The sequence below is a fragment of the Perca fluviatilis genome, chromosome 12 (assembly GCF_010015445.1).
Source record: "Perca fluviatilis chromosome 12, GENO_Pfluv_1.0, whole genome shotgun sequence".
NCBI lineage: Eukaryota > Metazoa > Chordata > Actinopteri > Perciformes > Percidae > Perca > Perca fluviatilis.
Genome location: NC_053123.1, coordinates 6,258,271 through 6,277,437, shown reverse-complemented (window position 1 = coordinate 6,277,437; position 19,167 = coordinate 6,258,271). Strand labels below are relative to the sequence as shown.

The 19,167-nt window shown below is 39.9% G+C and overlaps 1 protein-coding gene across 8 annotated transcripts in view; it reads left to right on the top strand.

Annotated features, from left to right (window-relative positions):
• The window catches only part of gulp1a (GULP PTB domain containing engulfment adaptor 1a), a 101,973-nt gene that overhangs the window by 57,841 nt on the left and 24,965 nt on the right, over positions 1-19,167 (top strand). For all 8 annotated transcript variants that reach the window (XM_039817714.1, XM_039817713.1, XM_039817711.1 and 5 more), the window contains one exon: positions 4,445-4,525. In XM_039817714.1, the coding sequence (XP_039673648.1) occupies positions 4,498-4,525 (28 nt within the window). In that variant the 5' untranslated portion in view covers positions 4,445-4,497. The remainder of the gene's footprint in view (positions 1-4,444; positions 4,526-19,167) is intronic.

Sequence of the window (19,167 nt, the reverse complement as noted above, 5' to 3'; positions counted from 1 at the left end):
TTTTACTAAAACAACAAAACACATATATGTGTGTATAACTAATGATTTTTTTCTTTGTTACTCTCATGTTCAGACTGTCTTCGTATCATGTTAGGTCTTAGTAGAATGTAACTGCATTATGTGGTTTTAATTACTATTTAATTGCAGTTTTTGTGCTTATTTAATTTTCTCGTTAGTCCTAATAAGTTGGAGCATAAATGTGATGATCAGTCATGCCGTAACCCAGGTATGGACTCTGTTGTTGAAATGGCGTGCATGCTCATGTACACACACTCCTTGGGTGAGGAATTGAGGAGACCTAATCTGGTGTGTCCACTGCAGCTGGCAAACATAGAAGGGGGACTGTGTGTGTGTGTGTGTGTGTGTGTGTGTGTGTGTGTGTGTGTGTGTGTGTGTGTGTCTGTGTGTGTGTCTGTGTGTGTGTCTGTGTGTGTGCGCGCGCGTGCGTGCGTGTGTCTTGGGGTCGACAGCTCTCCCAGGGGGGGTGCTGTTGATTCACCAGACAGGAAGCTATTAAAACAGTCCAAACACTGCGGCTGCCAATCAAAATGAGTGACATCATAGTCAGGTGTCAGGTGAGGCATTGCATTACACCACAGTATGTCACAAACAGAAAGGTAGCCAGGTTGTGTCTGCTGCCAGACCTTTCTGCAGTGGTTGCCAAAATGAGACCAGTCTTTGCTTTAAGAAGTTAAAGCTCTTAATGGCGACTTTTAGGGACGCCCTAAGCCAATTCACAGGATCGGGATTGGGGCCAATTAATGCATTTTTTTAGTCATTCAGTACCGGAAATAGAAAACCTGTTTGTTATCACCCATTTGTCCCTGAGAATGCCACAACATGCCTTTTTTTAAACACTGGAACACAGCTCCAGTGGGAGTTTATTTACATTTTTTTTAATTTTTTTTTAAGAATATGCCTATTTTAGCTACATACTCAGGTGAGTGCTGCGCTTGGTTGAAAATACTTGTTTTATGTTCTTGATGGAAATGAAGAGAGGCAGTCCAAATCCCTTCCATATTTCCTGCCACAAAGGATTCCCAATGGTGCTTCTTTCTCCCCAGCTTTTTTATAAAAAATATAAAACTTTATGCCACTATAAAAAAAATACCAGAAACCATTAAAGAGAAGCTGTATTTTCCTAATGCAGTGTTATTTAATGCAGCAAGATGAAGGCAACCGTGCACTTAAATCCAAAAAGCTGTTTCTCTAAAATGCTAAAGCCACCACTGCCCAGGTCATAATTTGGCAGTCCAGATACTGCAGAGTAGTTTGGTGCTGAGATCTGCAGAATCCACCCTCCCTTGCTTTGGTGAAATGCAAACAATAGCAGAGTCCTTGTTCATCTGCCCATGCAATGTCAACGGCAGCCTCTTAGACCTGTAAATAAGGAACATAAGTTGTCTTTTTTAGCAGCAAAGATATTCAGTTTTGGCAGACTGAGGAATGTCCAAGTCCCCACCCTGAAGCTTGTTCCATTTAACTTTTCTCCAGCCCTTTCCAGGGCCTCTGTTGCAGTAAAATATCCCCTTACTGTGCGAACCCACATGCATTGTATTTGTATCCGCAAACTACATTTCCCTCAGTTATGTCCCATATATCATTATGTGTCTTATTATGTACGTATTTATGTATGTCTTCAGCTAAGGGCTTTTTTCTTTTTCCATTTAAAGAGACAGTTGCTTATCATCGTGGAGACTGTTTAATGCAAAATCCGAAATAATTGGAGCTCTGTCATAGATCTTTTTTTTTAAGGATGGTTTCTTTGTCACCAGCTTCTCCCATCACTAATATATACTGTTAAGATATTTGACTCAATAGAATAACTCCTCATTTTTCAGCGGCACCTCACTCTGATTCAGTCAAAGCTAATGACCCATTAACCTCCCATGTAACATTAATCAAATTTGTTTTCACATCTTTAGTTTTAATTTCTTCTCAGCCCCAAGGACTATTGGTTGGTAATGCCTTTTACAGCAGTTCATTTTCTGAATGGCATCATTTACATCACAGTCATAATTGGTGTGTGTGCATCACAAAAGGCACCACGCAGCAAAAACTTCCTCAGAGTTTGTTGCAGTGGCGGGTGATGTAACAAGCCAAGATTTATGGCAAGAAGCACCAACAGAATGAGAGAGAGGCTACAGAACCAGCCTTCTAAAATGTGGTCTCAATACAGGTGTCCCAACACGGTTGACAATTAAGTTTTGATACATGTAGCTACAACAATTAGAAGTGACTTAGGTAGTACGGTACTAGAGGTGTCATGATTTCAAAATGAGCCTTCAATTTTGATTATCAAAATCAAAGCAGGATTGGCGATTCTCACAGTAAGTTAGCTTACCGGGAGCCTGCAGCTGCACTGTTCCAGACACCATGGCCACTGCCAGTTGGAGATGACCGAGAAACAACAAATTAATAAAAAATGTAAATGAATATATGCACATAAAGTTTGGGTCGGATTTCTGGAGTTGTGTTCCAGATCATGTCCGACATTTGGACCAGTGAAGACTTCTAATCCATGTATGCCTTTGTGAGAAGTTACACCTCTCTAAGACTTGATTTTAAACCTACAAATGTACTAGAATGGTTCTCAATTTCACATACGAGGAATCACGTTTTATAACACCAGTTTAAGGTTGGTATATTGTTGGTATAAATACATAAGGGAGAATATTTACTAATATTTTTTATATTTTATACATTTTTGACATTTTTTAATGGGATTACATAGATCCAATAGATCTTATAGGATGAAAGCTTTCACAGTTTTCATTCATCAAACCTCAAATTGTAGCAGTCTGACGTTGGACACATCGTGTTGGCAGTTTGTTTCCAAGGAATGAGAGCAGGATTTATTTTTCCATCCACTAAAAACGTGTAATAGCTCAGGCTTCCCTTGATAAATGGAAAATGCCAAAGATGGAAAAATTCAATTCATTTTCTAGATTGCCCGGTCACGAGTTAATTTGTTTGCAAAGGCAAAGATTTCTGTCATGCGGCAGGCCTTGCATATTCTTCCACAGTAAGAGAGTAAAGAATATTGATTGTGGAGCATGGCTGATGGCTACCTAGTCCTGGACAGTTTGTCCTTGCAGTCACTCTAGATTGCTGAACTCCCGTGGGGAATTGATGCAAAGGCATGAAAGCATTCAAAGCAAAGTGTCACATTTTAGAGACGCTGTGGAGGTGGATTTGTTAAAGAAATAGCACCTTTTTCTGTAATGTACTGTCAATTTACTTTGCCAGTTCACCAGTTGCACCACTTGGTAGCCATACACAACCAGGCTGCACTGCTGTGACTACAGTGTATTTAAAAGAAAGAAGAAAAGCTGATTTTGGCCACAGCCCACATTCATCTCTCACTTTATCCAGGCTATAATAATGATGTATACCAGTTTTTTGTGAGATCATTTTATTACTGACAGAAATCTGGAGATGATTATTTGTAACAAAACACTCCGATCTGTATGATGACTAAACATCATGGGTTTAGTTTCAGGTTTTGTGCTTTGTTACTGTGTAGCTGTATGTGTATGGTGATACAGTTGAACACGTAGCTCTTAAAGGTCCCATATTGTAAAAAGTGAAGAAGAAAAAATCTTGATTAAAAGGCAGACCGAAGTATCCCAACGCTCAATCCACAGAGAGAAGCACGTAGTCCGTGTTCATAAACGGTGCCTTTAAACAAGGCGTCAGGACTTCTGTACGGTTGTGATGTCACAACTATACTTTATATAGGTAGAAAGTGCCTTTACAGTTATTCCCCGTTGCTATGATGATGCAGAAACTCCGAAAGCACAGATGTGGAAGACCCAGGAACTGCTGACCAATCAGAGCAGACTGGGCTTTTTGGGGAGTGGGGCTTAAAGAAACAGGCGCTAAAACGGAGCGTTTCAGAAAGAGGGTGAATACAGGTATATTCAGACAGACAGACAGTATGAGAAAAATAATGTGTTTTTTGAACATTAGAGAATTTAAACATGTTGTAGTAGAAACCCAAAATACAAGTATGAACCTGAAAATTAGCATAATATGGGACCTTTAAATATGCCCTAGCTCCATTGGAAAGATTAGAAAATAACACGGCAGCGAATCAAAGTAAACAATGTTATATTTTACTGTGCAACACTATTACTTGATTGCATCACCTATATATGGTCCATGCTCTAGACCAGAACAGACAGTGAGTACTTTGTTATCAACACCACAAGATTACGATGACAGCATCCACAGATTATGAGTATGATGTGGCCCATTGGTAAACAACTGTAATTCAGATGGTCGGGGAGTGTAATGGGAACACGTTCTGACAGCTGAACATTGCCTCACTCTCAGAGGCTGGGGATATTTTACAGAAAATAAAACTTCAGAGTGTTTGTTTTAGTGAAGGCTTGAGGGAAAAAAGCCATTTTTAACTCATTTCTCCCTGCTGCTTTTCCAGGTGGAATATAGGCAGATACTCCGGAGGTACCTCGGAGACGCACATTTTCCACTATGAACCGCGCCTTCAACAGGAAAAAAGGTGAGCAGAAATAACTGGTGCTCATTTGGCTTATAGAATGAATCATGGCCTGTTTTAGGTACAACAGTGCCACAGGCTGCACACACTCTTATAGACGTCGTTGGACAAACTACAATCTCTCTTTGTAACTCTTTTTGTTGTTGTTGCAACAACACGGTTTTCTTACAGTAGTGTTCTGCCACCTAATTGTTAGTGGACATTGCACACTTTAAAGGGCACTCCACCACTGTTAACACATTAAGTTAAGTTTACTCGCCACCAGGAGTACTACTCAGCCTGTGAGAACAGCTGGATAATGTCTTCTGTGGATCTAGAGGAGCTTTCTAAAGTTTGAAAAAATAACCTGGATGATGATGATGACGATGCGCTGCCCAGTTGCACTAAGGAAAACGTAGGATCAAGTGTTTTTGGAGCTTAAAGCCATACTACATCTAAAATTCAGGATATGTGGGCCTCTGGTGCTTTAATTTTGACATTCTACAGACGTGTGAGTCTCCTAACCCATTGGAGTACCCCCTTTAGGATACTTCAAGCATTTCCTTTCAGTATTTCTGTTCAAAAACTGAAACAAGAACTAAATGAAATATCTGTACACTCCACGGCGGATTAATAACTCAATTTGGATGAAGCCCTCCCTCACTGCCGGTTTTTCTCGTATCTTCATCAAGATTTTAGTTTTTCTTACATATCAGATGATAGAAATTCATGCAGTGCATCTTGTATCTGTTTAATGAATCCACAGTGTCTGAACTTGAGGATTTGAATTGTCTTTAATCTTATTTAAATTCTAATTTAATTTTAGCCCCATTCATTCATTTGGCAGGACTATAAACTCCTCACACAAAACAAAACCTTGTGATGTTTATTATTCTGGCTGATTATTATTAGTTTAGACCAAAGTCATGTATACTGTGCAACATCAAAGGCTGTTACACCGACACTGGCTGCATCAAACAGCCCAAATGTCAAATTATTCATTTCCATAAAAGCTATGAAAGACAACAGAACCGTCAATACAAGCAGAATAAAAAAAAAAAAGCAATTGCATCATATGCATACTGCATAGGTGGCTGTGACAACACTGCAGCGTTCTGAGGTGACCCTGGCCAAATGCAGAGGAACAATTATTTGGGACCGCAGTCTGTGAAACAGCTTGATGTGTTTACCACCATCTGTCCGGCTCCCTCCGGTGTAAATCATCAGACCTGGAGAAAAGAAGCCTTGAACGGTGTTGAGCAAAGTGTCCGGGGCCCAGGTGCTGCGGCGGGGTTTAATGATGTTTCGGATGTTATAATTCACTTTTTTTTCCTATTAAGTCCTCTATTTTAGGGGCTAAAGATGGTGATAAGGAAGGGGCAGATAGTCCCTTCTCACCTCACATTAAATTTCCCCTTGATTGTGCGTAATGGAAATGGCTCCATTCATTTCATTTTAACTAGAGTTTTTATTTCTGTGGATCTCAGCTGATACCTCGGCTGTGCATTTGCACACATGCCTATATTGAGGGGGGCATGATGGGGGAAAAATAAGTCAATTATAGCTAAAAACTTGGGCTTTCGCAGCAGACAGATAATAAGGGTCCCTGCAAAAAGGAAGGACAGTTAAATACACAGTAAACAGTTCTTTTAAACAAATTCTCCCAGACAGTCTAGCACACACTGTCTATCTCTTTGCAGCTGTGAGGAGCTGCAAACGTAAAACCCAGCTGCCATAAAAGTGTGTTAAAGCCTTTTTTCACCGTGACCTCCACCATGCACTATTATATCTAAACGCCAACAGACGCCTGACCCTTAGGCTTCGCACTACATTTAATTTCTGCAACAGTTGTTACAGTGAGTCGGAGGCAGACGGTGCCAAAAGGTCCACAACAGATAGCAAGACACAAGCCTATTCCCTCCAGGAAAGATAAAAAGTTTTTTTAATTTGAAGGCATGAACCATGATATACAAAAAAAAATATCTGGAAGCATTCATGTGTACGCACGGTATATTTTTAGCTCCAGGCATGCATGGTCCGTGGACCTCAGTATTCCAAGTTTCCTGTTAACTAAGTGAATGTTGGCGAACGGATTAAATGTCACTTCAAAGTTTATCCTACAAAGATTTTAATACACAAATCTGAACAAAGGCCTTTATATGAGGTTTGAATTAGCTGGTATCTTGAACTGTTCTTAATGAAAATGCTCTGATGAGGAAGATAAGAAGATGCATAGTGCAATAATTGTTCCTATGGGCAGGAATGTGAATCATGCTAGAATAGATTTAGACTAGCCTGGAAGATTGCTTCTTGTCTCATCATGCAGTGATTTGGTTCCTTTGAAAACACAACTTTTTGAGTTTCTTCCCAAATTTGACTTGAGTTGTGGATTAAAACAATATCATTTGATCTGCAACTTTGCTGCTGACCAGCTCCCACATGGGCTGAACAATGGTTTTACTTGCTACTGATTTGACACGCATTAGAGCAATTTATTCAGCCTCTGCTGAACTCTTACCACATCCAAAAAGAGGAAAATTGCCTTGTGTTGTTGATGCTGTTAACACTGCTCCCTTCCATTATCATTTGTACATTTTTTGTTGATTTATCTATTAAGACTAGAACCACCAGGCCCTTTAGGAGTACTACATTATTTCCTCTAAATTCGATGCTGAAGAGTTTTGTTTGTGCTGATGAGCCATTAACGCCTCATCACTCTCAGTCTCTCAGCTAGCTTATTATTTACCAGCTTGAACCTACAGAAAACTGGTATACTCTTAGCAGTGTAAAATGTGCTATTTTTATATGCTATCTAAAGCACAAAAAGTAAGGAAATTTGTGTTTGGTAGATTATTTCTCTGTGGTAACAACGCTTTTTGGCAATAAATCTTATACCGTTGGAAAGCCTGTTTAGTTCCCTTTCAAATGGTGCCCCATTTGTAAGGAACATGCATTTGTGGGATGAGAAGCAGCGCTGAGTATGTGGCCCATGAAAAATTTGCCAAATCTTCTCTGCCATTTCCAAACAGCTTATTCTGCCATTGACTTGTTTGGTGGATTGGATGATTCTGCCTACGGCAGTTGGACACCTTTTGGTGGAGGCAGTGTGATGGTGTGGGGCGGCATCTCCCTCACTGGAAAAACGAGGCTTGTCATCATTGGAGGCAATCTCAATGCAGAGAGATATAGAGATTAGGGCTATAGCGATACACTAATCTCACGATACGATACGATACAAGATATTCAGCTCACGATACGATATATATCACGATATTCAGCCAACGATATGATTCTATACGATTCGATATATTTCGATACACTTACATCATTTTCTGAAAGATTTAAAGGGGACAGAGTGATTTTGGTGACATCTTGCGAGTGTTCCATTTGAACTGAAAACATCAATTACACAATATGTCTCTGACTGGACAGAGAGTCTATAGCAGGGATAATCAACTACATTTTTTTCAGAATTTTTCTAAGCACTCTGGCGTTTATGCCGGTCTACACAGGTGAGTGCATTGATAAGTATTGACTTTCTACTCACGAAGGTTTAATTGTAGCCTATTTACAGAAAAGAGACCAGCGTGAGTTCATCTGTCCCAGCGGCCGTTGATAACTCTGTATCGTTCCCAGTCAGGTGCTGCGTGTTTTAACCTTTAACGCACACACATCTCGGCTCAGCAGTGTGTGTGGAGCTCGGGCATCGCTGTACAGAATCCGGCATGTGAATAGAGATGTAAATACAGGGGGTTGGGTTTTTGCTCTTAATGCTTGAAATGATAAATAACAGAACGCATTTTTTCCTCTTTACATTTTGTGAATTCATGATTATTCTGCGGGCCAGACTAAAAGCTTTGACGTTGGCTGCTCTACAGCGACACTAGCGGCTGGCTGACCAAATAGCTCTTCCTGCAACGTGAACGGGGGTATACACGGGGGATTTGAATGGGACTTATGTATCGATACTCGCGGCTTAAAAATCAATACTTTCTTGGGGGAAAAAATATCGATACATATCGCAGAATCGATAAAATTGCTCAGACTTAATAGAGATGAGATTCTGCAACCAGTGGCAATCCCATATCTCCACAGTCTGGGACCGAACTCTATCCTCCAAGATGACAACACTCGCCCCCACAGGGCGTGGTTTATCAGAGACTACCTCCAGAATGTGGGAGTCGACCCCAGTGAACACTTGTGGGATCAGCTCGGGCGTGCTGTTCGTGCTAGAGTGACCAACACAACCATGTTGGCTGACTTGCGACAAATGCTGGTTGAAGAATGGGATGCCATCTCGCAGCAGTGTGTGACCAGGCTGGTGACCAGCATGAGGAGGAGGTGCCAGGCTGTTGTGGCTGTGTATGATTCTTCCACACGCTACTGAGGCTCCTGTTTGTGAAATGAATAAATTGTTAAATTGCCAATATGTCTTGTTTCTTCAAACTTCAATCATCCAATCCACCAAACACCAAACGAGTCAATGGCAGAATAAGCTGTTTGGCATTGGCAGAGAAGATTTGGCAGATTTTTCATGGGCGCCCACATACTCAACGCTGCTGCTCATCCCACAAATGGGTGTTCCTTAAAAATGGGGCACCATTTGAAAGGGATCTAAACAGGCTTTCCAACGGTATAAGATGTATTGCCAAAAAGCATTGTTACCACAGAGAAATAATCTACCAAACACAAATTTCCTTACTTTTTGTGCTAAGTTTAGTTCGAGAACAAATATGTTCACGCTGCCACCCGATGAAATAATAGTCCATGGCGAAGCAAAAGTACCCCAGACGAACACTGAGATGAGTGCTGTTTTGGTAAATTAGTTGGCTCCATTTTGCAAATAAAATATTTAAGTCTTACATGAATCTTGAGTAGCTGTTTTGAGTGCTCAGCCGTGCAAAAACCTAAAAGGCATGAAACAAATGCTGAAAAATTCATTATCAATTTCAGCATTTGTATTTTGTCATGTAAACTAAATTGTAAACATAATTCCACTGCAAATTATTACATTATCAAATTTTGTCTAAGGAAGTAATGACAATAAGTTCCCTCCTCATTTATATTTGTCTCTCCCGTGTGCAGTGAGTCTTCCAATTCAACACACAACCTGCCATCTGATCGCCTACATCCACACCAGCCAATTAAAATAAAACCATTTATTTTGTTGAAATGACTCGCATAAATTGCATTCCCGATATTATTATACTGCTTGGCGCACACATAGGACACAGCTTTTATAGTCAGTCAGAAAGTGTGATTAGTTTTGCTTTCATTTCTGCTTTCATTTCTTTCATTTATTTTACACATATGAAAAGATGAATACTGTGGGCCTACATACCTCAATGGGATTATAAGTACATGTGAGTGAATATTGGCGTGCAAATTAGTTTCGGTGTTCCATTTATTGTCTCAGTGGGCGTGTACGGCCATCATGCAAATGCGTCATTTTGGCTGCAGAGGAGAGTACCAACGTTAATAAATAATGGGTGTATTTTGTGAAAAACAACCGTTAAATGTTGTTTGAATAAAGGTTATTCTATCATTATGTCAATATAGGAATGGGTAGAAAGGCAAGGGCAGGAGAGAAACATAGCTTCCCCAAGATGGATTCATTCAAATCTGTTAACCCCAAAGTTAAAGACCTTGGCTATGGCGGTTTTAGTCTTAATACACAAGGGTGGTTTGGATGAATGCTGCAGGATGGTTCCAGCTTGATTCTCATTCTTTTACTTATGATTTTGTAAGAGTTAAGCAACTGTGTATAAAGCGGCAATGCCTTTCTAATGTTGTGTACGTCTCCTGACTGCTCCGACTTCTCTTGGCTGTGGGAGTGAAGGCTGGCACTGACAACATGCCCGCTCCACTGATTTACCTCCCCCTTTATCTGTGTCTGCCTGTGTTTTGTGGACGTGATCACGTCTAGCAGGTAATGCCAGCAGAGATCTTGATCATTTTTATCTCCTGTGTTTATTGCCCCATGCTCTTGGATGTGACTTTCACTTAACAGTTGGACAGAGTTCTGGTGAGCCACAGAGCAGCAGTTTAGACTACAGAACTCATATAAGGTCTGTACCAATAACGGAGCCTACTGTGACCTCTTATAGCAGGGGTGTCAAACTCAATTTCACAAAGGGCCACGATGGAAAAAGAGAATCACATCAAGGGTCAGACATGTATAGTTATTGACATGCTTTTGTTTAATAAAAAGAGTCTTATATCTTTGCTCTAAAAAAGTCAGCAAAAAAGTTCCTTAGCCATCATAGGGCCTAATTTACTAACACTAGCACAGTTTGCGCTGCGTCTGTTTATGCGAGTTCGGTAATAGCGCACGCTATGCTTCCACATTTTGCGTAGTATTTATCAACCCTGACACCCATCAGGCAATCAGCGTCTTTCTCCGCCCACTAGACCGTAAATTGCGCTGTAGCAAAGCGGTACTGGTGCTATGATATGACTGAGTGCAGACTGCGATATTCCCACTGCTGATGCTAGGACTGTTTGAAATGATCCTGATGCCAATATTTGTAATGTAGCGAGGAGTTTAACAACTGCTGGAATGGGATGTGAACGCTGAGTGGGAGATTCAATTTCATCTTTGATTTCTTCCAGTAACTCTAATATTGCATGGCTGCTTGATCTGTAACGCTAAATGATGTTGTGTTCACTGACAAAGTGTGATTCTTGTGTTAAAAATATTTTCAGCCTCGCTTATGTCTTCGTCTTGCTCAAATTACTGTTGCCATTTCACCAGCGGCATAAAGGTCTACGAGGAAACTCGATTGCGGCTGGTTTAGACCTGCTTTAAAGAGGCGGAGAATTTCCCCCGCAGAATAGAGGCGCGCTCTTACTGACAGTCTTTGTAAATACCACGGAATATATAATTAGGTGCACTTTGCACTTATCCTCCCACCTTTTCGGGTGGAACTCCCACTTTTCCCACGACCCTCCCACGAACGCATATTGAAAGCGCAACTTGTCTCTTCTCGTTCATGTGGCAGACAATCTGCGATTTTACCCAAGTGCGCCCTGTTTGTAAATAGCCCGCATCGGTTACGTCCGTCTTTGTGACCAATTAGCGCCTGGAAACAGGCGCAAACGGCTTGATAAATCTAGCCCATAGAGTTTAGCAAGTCAAGCAAAACAATCATTGTGATTACATTTTTCAAAGGAGGCAACCCGACTCACAACAACCTGTTTCACAGGTTTGAATATGCAAACTCTCTGGTTCTGTGGGAATTTCGGAGTTCAGAGTCAGCAAATCTGCCAAATGCTTTGAGTGTTGCGTAATTACAGGTGGAAAAACTGTGTCCCATCTTTTCGGTTTGGCCCACATCTAGCTGGGGCCAAAATGTATTGTGAATCTAAATTGATTTGCGGGCTGGATTAAAATCTGCGAGGGGCCAGATTTGGCCCACGTGCCTTGAGTTTGACACGTCTCTTAAAGTGATGGCATGACTTGGCAGCTCCTGACCTTCTAAATAATGTATAGTATTCACACTATTTGTTAGATACACCTGGCTGAAATACAACAGCCCTGAATAAATCCTACATTCATGAAGGTTGTTATATTGAGTTTTTGTTATACAGATCTGTTGATTCTGTGGTGCTGTTGAATTGTTTTGGCTTATAACGAGAGGTGCTTCTAATATTTAGTCTAACCTCATTAATATAGGCAAGGCAAGGCAATGACGCTTTATTAGTATGGCACATTTTAGCAACAAGGAAATTCAAAGCGCTTTATATAAAACATTAAAGAGCAGTTAAAAACATCTGTTAAAGAGAATATAAAAACAGCTAAAGACAGCTATGAAATGATAACAATAATAAGGGTGACAGTGCATGAACAATTACTTGAAAAAGGCAGCGTCGAACAGAAAAGTCTTCAGCCCTGATTTAAAAGAACTGAGAGTTGCAGCGGACCTGCAGTTTTCTGGGAGTTTGTTCCAGATATGTGGTGCATAAAAACTGCTTATCTGTATTTAGTTCAGACTCTGGAGACAGAAAGCAGAGCTGTCCCAGACCACCTGAGAGGTCTGGGTGGTTTACAGTCTATATCCACGACTTTCCACTTCTGGGATTGCCCCGTTGCTGCCGGAAATCCCGCCGGATGTCCTTCTTTTCGGCTGGATTTCCGTTACCTAATGCTTTCTTTGTGTTGGAATTCTAAACTGCGGTGGATTTGTGAGGACTATGGTTAACTGCTCCTCAGATCTCTGCAGGGTAAATTGCCTGAAATACCCGATTTACTCTATTCATTTTCCACATAGGCGTATTGTGTAGATTACCTAAAAATTATTAACAGTCTGAGTTGGCAAAAGCTGCACAATATTTCCTATATTTAAAAACTACATATTTATTTGGTCTCGTTTGGCTAACTTATCTGCTGAACATTAAAATAGAAGTCAAGTTTTCCTTTATCCAGTTAGGATGTTAAGGTGGATATTTTCTTTAAGATTATCAACATTGTGGTTATTACTTATTTTTAATAAACCTGAACAACAGTCAGATTCCGTACAATGTAAATTTCAGGCATGTTTTAAGACGGATAGAATTACAAATGTGTGTCTGCTATTGTTTCCCCACACAAAAGTCAACCTGATTAAAAGAAATCTTAGAATTACACTACTTCTCCTTCTTTGAACAATCCAGAATCTATGAATATGCAACAACAAAAATTCACTTCAAAACGTTAACTATTCACTATTCACATATTTAATTTGAGTATTGATATAGTTTACCTGTTGTACAGTGCAATAACATACAAAGGTTACAAAGTAGCTGTAGAACTTAATAGTAAAGATGAGGACAAATTGTTGACTGTCCAGTTATAGTGTCCCAATTGTGTCCTGGTGATGTATTAGCAAACTCCCGGACTTATTAATTCTATCAGTGATGGGATGCACACACTGAATCCACAGGGTGTATTTGGTATCTAACTGCAGAAACCTGGGTTCATTTCATTGCAGGTCATTATAAAGTGCTGCATCATATCTGAGCTGATTGACTGCAGTGAAACATATTTTACAATTCTGTCACAGCAACAGAAGGTAGCTGAAGATTAGTCATGTCAGTGCAGTAGAATAGCTTGGATCTAATGGCCCGATGCACTGTGAGGCTTATACAGTAGACGAGGACAGTGCACCGGTTGCCCTAGATTCTCTTACAGCAGCAGGAAACAGAGCTATACTTAGTTATCTTTGTGAGACATATTTTCTCAAGTTTATTCATCCGTCGCTATTGTGTGTTATTCAACTGCTGGAACAAAATAAAGAACCAATTTTATCTTCCATGTTTATTTTCTCACTTTCCAACAGTGACTCATTTCAGATTTGTTGTCACTAGGTACAGTATGATAGCTGGTCAAACCAAATCAAATAACGTGATTGCAGGGATGATTTTGTTATGGTTACATGGATTTATTCATCTGGATTGTGATGTCCACATCATTTTTAAACTTTTTTTTTATTAAGGAGAGATGTCCTCTATCTATCAATATGATTGACTCAACAAAAAGCACTGATACAGAAAATCAGATGCTAAGGACACAAGCTTTTTAATTCCCTCATGGCTTTACTGGGCAATATAAATACAGTGTAAATTATGCTCGGTTACGAAATGTACCCTGCAAATATTACGCAAGCCATAATTAATAGTTTGTGATTTGCTTTGAGGCCAGATACATTGATCCCCTAAATGTAATTAATGCCTGTCTGATTGGAAGGACACTGGTGTAAAAGGAAAGTCCAGAGCATTACAGTATGTGTGTCATTACATTACATGTCATTTAGCTGACGCTTTTATCCAAAGAGACTTACAATTGCTATATATGTCAGAGGTCGCACACCTCTGGAGCAACTAGGGGTTAAGTGTCTTGCTCAGGGACACAGTGGTTGGTGTATCACAGTGGGAATCGAACCCAGGTCTCCAACACCAAAGGTATGTGTGTGTCATACCCACTGCGCCGTCACCACCATTCATTGCCTGAATGTCTGCTCTGATCATGCTGGCTTAGAAAGCCATATGACTATTAAGCATTTCCTTTTCTGGCTCTTATGTAATCCGTATTAGCCCTGAATGGGCCCTGTACCGACCAGCAAAGTGTTCTGCATTTAATCTACACATTAAATTGAGTGAACCCTTTCAAGAGCTTTGCAACGTAATAGAGAAGTGGAATTAGATGAACTTACAGGAGCTTGACACAAAAGCCTGAACACTTAATCCAATATGGTAACCCTACCATTGTGAACCTTATAATATTCTGTTTTTACTGTCAGACATGGTTCCCACGGATCCGTAGAAACGTCTTAAAGTCTTACTTTTCATTATGGTAGGTCTCCAGGTAACAGGATTAAAGAAGTACAAAAAACAGTGCGGATGATGTGAAGCTAAAGACAGTTGGCAAGGGGGTTTCAGAGAAAACAAAAGCCCTATTGTATTACTGATAGTTCCTAGAATCTGGATAATAATGTTTTGAGTGCAGAGCTGCAACTGCCATTGGACCTTTTTCACAGCAGACATTTTTGACTTGTTGTAGTAGGAAAAGCACAGCTGAAATTGATCACCTTAACGATGGCTTAATTCCATCAAGTGTCCCCGTAAGCTATTTCAGTGAGTCAGCATGCACAATACCAGGACCTCTCCTAAGTGGAACGCAGCCATCAGTAATGGTTTTGAATACACCTGTGCTTTTCCTAACATAAACGACATAAAGGAAAGGAGCAGACTTTAAATTTGGTGACTGCTTAGCTGGAGCTGAATGAAAGGTAGATATACTGTAACGTGTATGTCTCTTAATGTGGATGTGCATACCCTATTAGTGTGAGTGAGTCTGAGTGAGAGAACCACCAGAACAGCCTTATTGTTTTTCACAATATTGTCGAAATTAGCAATTGCAAAAAGAAATTGTAATTTAAAATTGTAATAAAAAAAAAAAGAAAAACAACACAGTTTTGTCTTATGTAAAGTGTAACATATGATTGTTACATAGGAAAATATCCGTATAAATATTGGCAAGTAGATTTCAAACCTAACGCTCAGCCATAATGTGCATTAATTGTGCTGTGGAAAGAGTATTAAGTTTTCCCTGTTGTGGGCCTAAAAAATATTACGTTTGATTTCAAAAGGTGTGCAACAACCCTGGTCAGGCTGAAGGTGTAGATGGCAGCGTTGTTGTATTGAATTACATTCAATTGTAGGGAGCTTGTGATGTTTCTCTAAATACCGTTCATGGCGCAGACGAAACCTCAAGTGAGATTCTCTCAAAGGACACCCTGTCACTGTGCAACATGTTGCATTTCACCATTTATGTCAAACAGCGGTTGATGTTTGGAAGCAGATGGATTTTTGTGCCCACACAGTTTCAAACGGTTCACCATCACAGGAACACTGTCCTATTGGGCCTCAGTGGAAGGGTGGTGCAGGTCCTTTCTGCTTGGAGCCCATTTGAAGCTGTCTTCTGCATGATGGAGAACTGTGCATTCCCAGCAAAAGTCATTGTGCGTCATTGATTGAGCACGGCAGTGAATTAGGTTATTGCCTGCCCACTTTTGGAGGCCCTATAGAGAAATGGTGCTCTTACAGTGCAGCACTAAAGCTCTATAAGGTAAGAGCTGAGCACAGAGAATGTTAAAAAGGGGTGACCACACTTATAAGTTAGAAATATGAGTTAGAAAAGATAATGTTTTAAATGTTTGTCTATATCAGTAGTAGTAGTAGTAATAGAAATGATGTTGTATAACTTCTAATACATGGTTCCTTATTTGTATTCTACTAGTACTGCACTTAGTGAGGTGATAAAACTGCAAAGTGCTGAAAAGAAAGCAACCACAGCAATGGATTAGTCATTAGAGAAAAAAGCTATTTAATTGAGTTAATCCAGTGGGTAATTTAGAGGATGCTAAACACTTTTTTCTTAGGCCATTAGCTGCAACATGTTGCTTCTTTGAGAACAAAAGCTCCTGAGCTATATCTGGTCTTTGAAAGCTTCTTGTTTTACTTTTCTTCAGTGAGGTATTTTATTTTGAACGTACTTGCATTCTTATCAAAGCTGAAGAGTGAGTATGTAATGATATGTAATAGTTGTTTTTTTTTAGGGAAGGACTTTAGAAAACTGTAGTAGTTATTCTCTTTTCATATCTCATTGACCGTGAAGACCCTTTTGTCACGTCGATGCCTGGATTCGCAGTAGAATGGGAGATAAAGGGAAATACAGCTGTTAAGGAGAGGGTGTGTGTGTGTGGATGTGTGTGTGAAAAAGGTCTAATAGATCAAACCATCAATAAATCCACAAACTGTTGCAAAGACTGCTCATGTGAATACAGTATTAGCATCTGTGTTATCTGCAGCTGAGGCAGATAAGAGCCTATCACTGCTCCTGAGCCTTTTGTACAGACAGATATGCAATTAGGTTTCAAAAAAGGTATGTGTAATGTTTGTTAAAATTACAGTGATCAGTGATCCGATTTAGTAAAATGGGTTTTGTTATCAAGATTAGAATTTTTAAATATTAAATATACTACTGTAGCCGAGCGCCTATACTTACGAAGGTAATACAATAATAACAAGAAGGCTCTGTAGTCTGAACCTAGACTACTAACTCTTCATTGCCACATTCTCAACGGCATTACATCTTCTTCACCCCTTCTGTTCTGACCTTTCACAATAAAAGCCCTTTGCTAAGAGGCAACCCAACGCTACCATACACATGTGCACACACTACACACAAGACTTACAACACCACCCTGGTCTTGGGTGAAACCAATGTCCTCATGTGTTGTGCACTTTTTGCAGATCTATAGGATATTTAATCTTCCACAGATTTTAAACAAATGAAAAAATAAAAATAAAACTTAATGTTAACACATCTTTACCCTAGGTAGACAAAGCAATCCGCCAAATCTGCTAGATTTTCATTCTGCATCACCGCTGAAAACTGGAACAAAAATCTGCAGATTCCGTTTGACTCTGGTTATAAGCCACATGGTTATAACATCACCGATTTGTAATCACTGGATCAAAAATTATGAAATACTCATTTTCAGACATAGCCAACCACATGATGGGACAGGGGAAAGATGAAGGCAGCTATTAGGGCTGCAGGATATGAGGAAAATATCCGATAACGTTGAATTTTGCGATAATGATATTACCTGCGATAAATAAACATATTAAAGTGTACTCACTTTTGCAATTCTGCTGCTTTCACTATTCCGCTTAAATCCAACAACTTGCTTGTTGAATTTAAAACAAATGAAATGGAACATTTCCAACATTTTTTTATTTACAAATTGAGCATTGAATTGAATATAAAAGGCATCACTAACAAAAGAGTGACAGTTACATTTCAAAGTGCAGTTTTCTACTGGTATTTTCTTTCTAATAACGCAAAAGTGTCTTTCGCGATATGAAGCAATGTGTTTATTGCGGCAGTTGATATCACGAAGACTATAAAAATAAATAAAAAAAACATGAACATATTGTGCAGCCCTAGCAGCTATTCCTACTAACAGTCGTTGCTGGAGTGTAACATGCATGAAGGAACTATGACCTGGTGTGCTCACGTTATTGCCTTTTAATGCAGAAAAGTGAGAGAAATAAGTACACACATACACACACACTCACACCTTCCCCTTCTTTAATCAGAACACTGTGTGTTGACCCCCCTCAAAAAAAAAAAAAGTCAGCCTACCTGCCGTGCCGCTGTGTCAGCCCTCACCACTCTCCTCCTTCCATCCTCCCTCCTTCCTCTCTTTCTTGGAATTCAGTGTCTAAGCCTCCTTAGCTGTACAATAAAGGAGGAGATACATCATTTATTCTATGGACTTTCATTCAAGAGTCCCTGTAGGAAACTAATTGCATTTCGGAGGAGACTGTTGCAAGGTGCAAGCAGGGATAATCTCATTGCACAGCTGCTAGGTAAAGTTAAAAGGAAAACCATGTACGTAGAGGAAAAGGCCCCCACTTTACCATGCAGTGTCTGAAAAAGTGGAACAAAGTTACCATCTCTGTCTAAGTGGTTGTTTTACCTGTGTCATTAGTTCCTTCCATCAGACAGATTACCGGAAGAATTAAACACGACTTCCTTTGCACGTCAAGAGTAAGCCTGTTATTTAGCGTGTAAATAATATGGGAGATTGGCAAACATAAGCAATCACAATTAAGCCAATGCGGGGCACCAAAGGAACACTAATTAGAGTAGACTTTGAAATTCATTAAAGCCACTTAGCCAACAACATCAATGTGAACAAAGTCATTAGCATACTTGTGCAGAGGACACGGTGAAGTTGATTCACACATTTGCACCTTGCAAAAAAAGTCTTGATTAACGTAATCAACCTACAGGAGTCGAGTGCCCCCCGAGGTCACGGTCATCCATCTTTTATCACAGGAATCATGAACAGGGCAATAAGCCGCGTAGGAGAAGGAAATGAAGGAAGAAAAGAATGGATGATCAAGAAATGCTGAACCCTATCAACGACTCCTAATGAGCTCTGACCCCACTGCTCATTTTGTGTTGGTGTGATCTCCAAAGACTGATTCTGTGTTAATTAGGACTCCACGATATGAGGAAATTATGCGATAACATTGTTGAATAACGCTATACCAACATTACCTGCAATAAATAAAGAGATATTAAAGTCTACTCAGTTTTGCATTACTGCTAC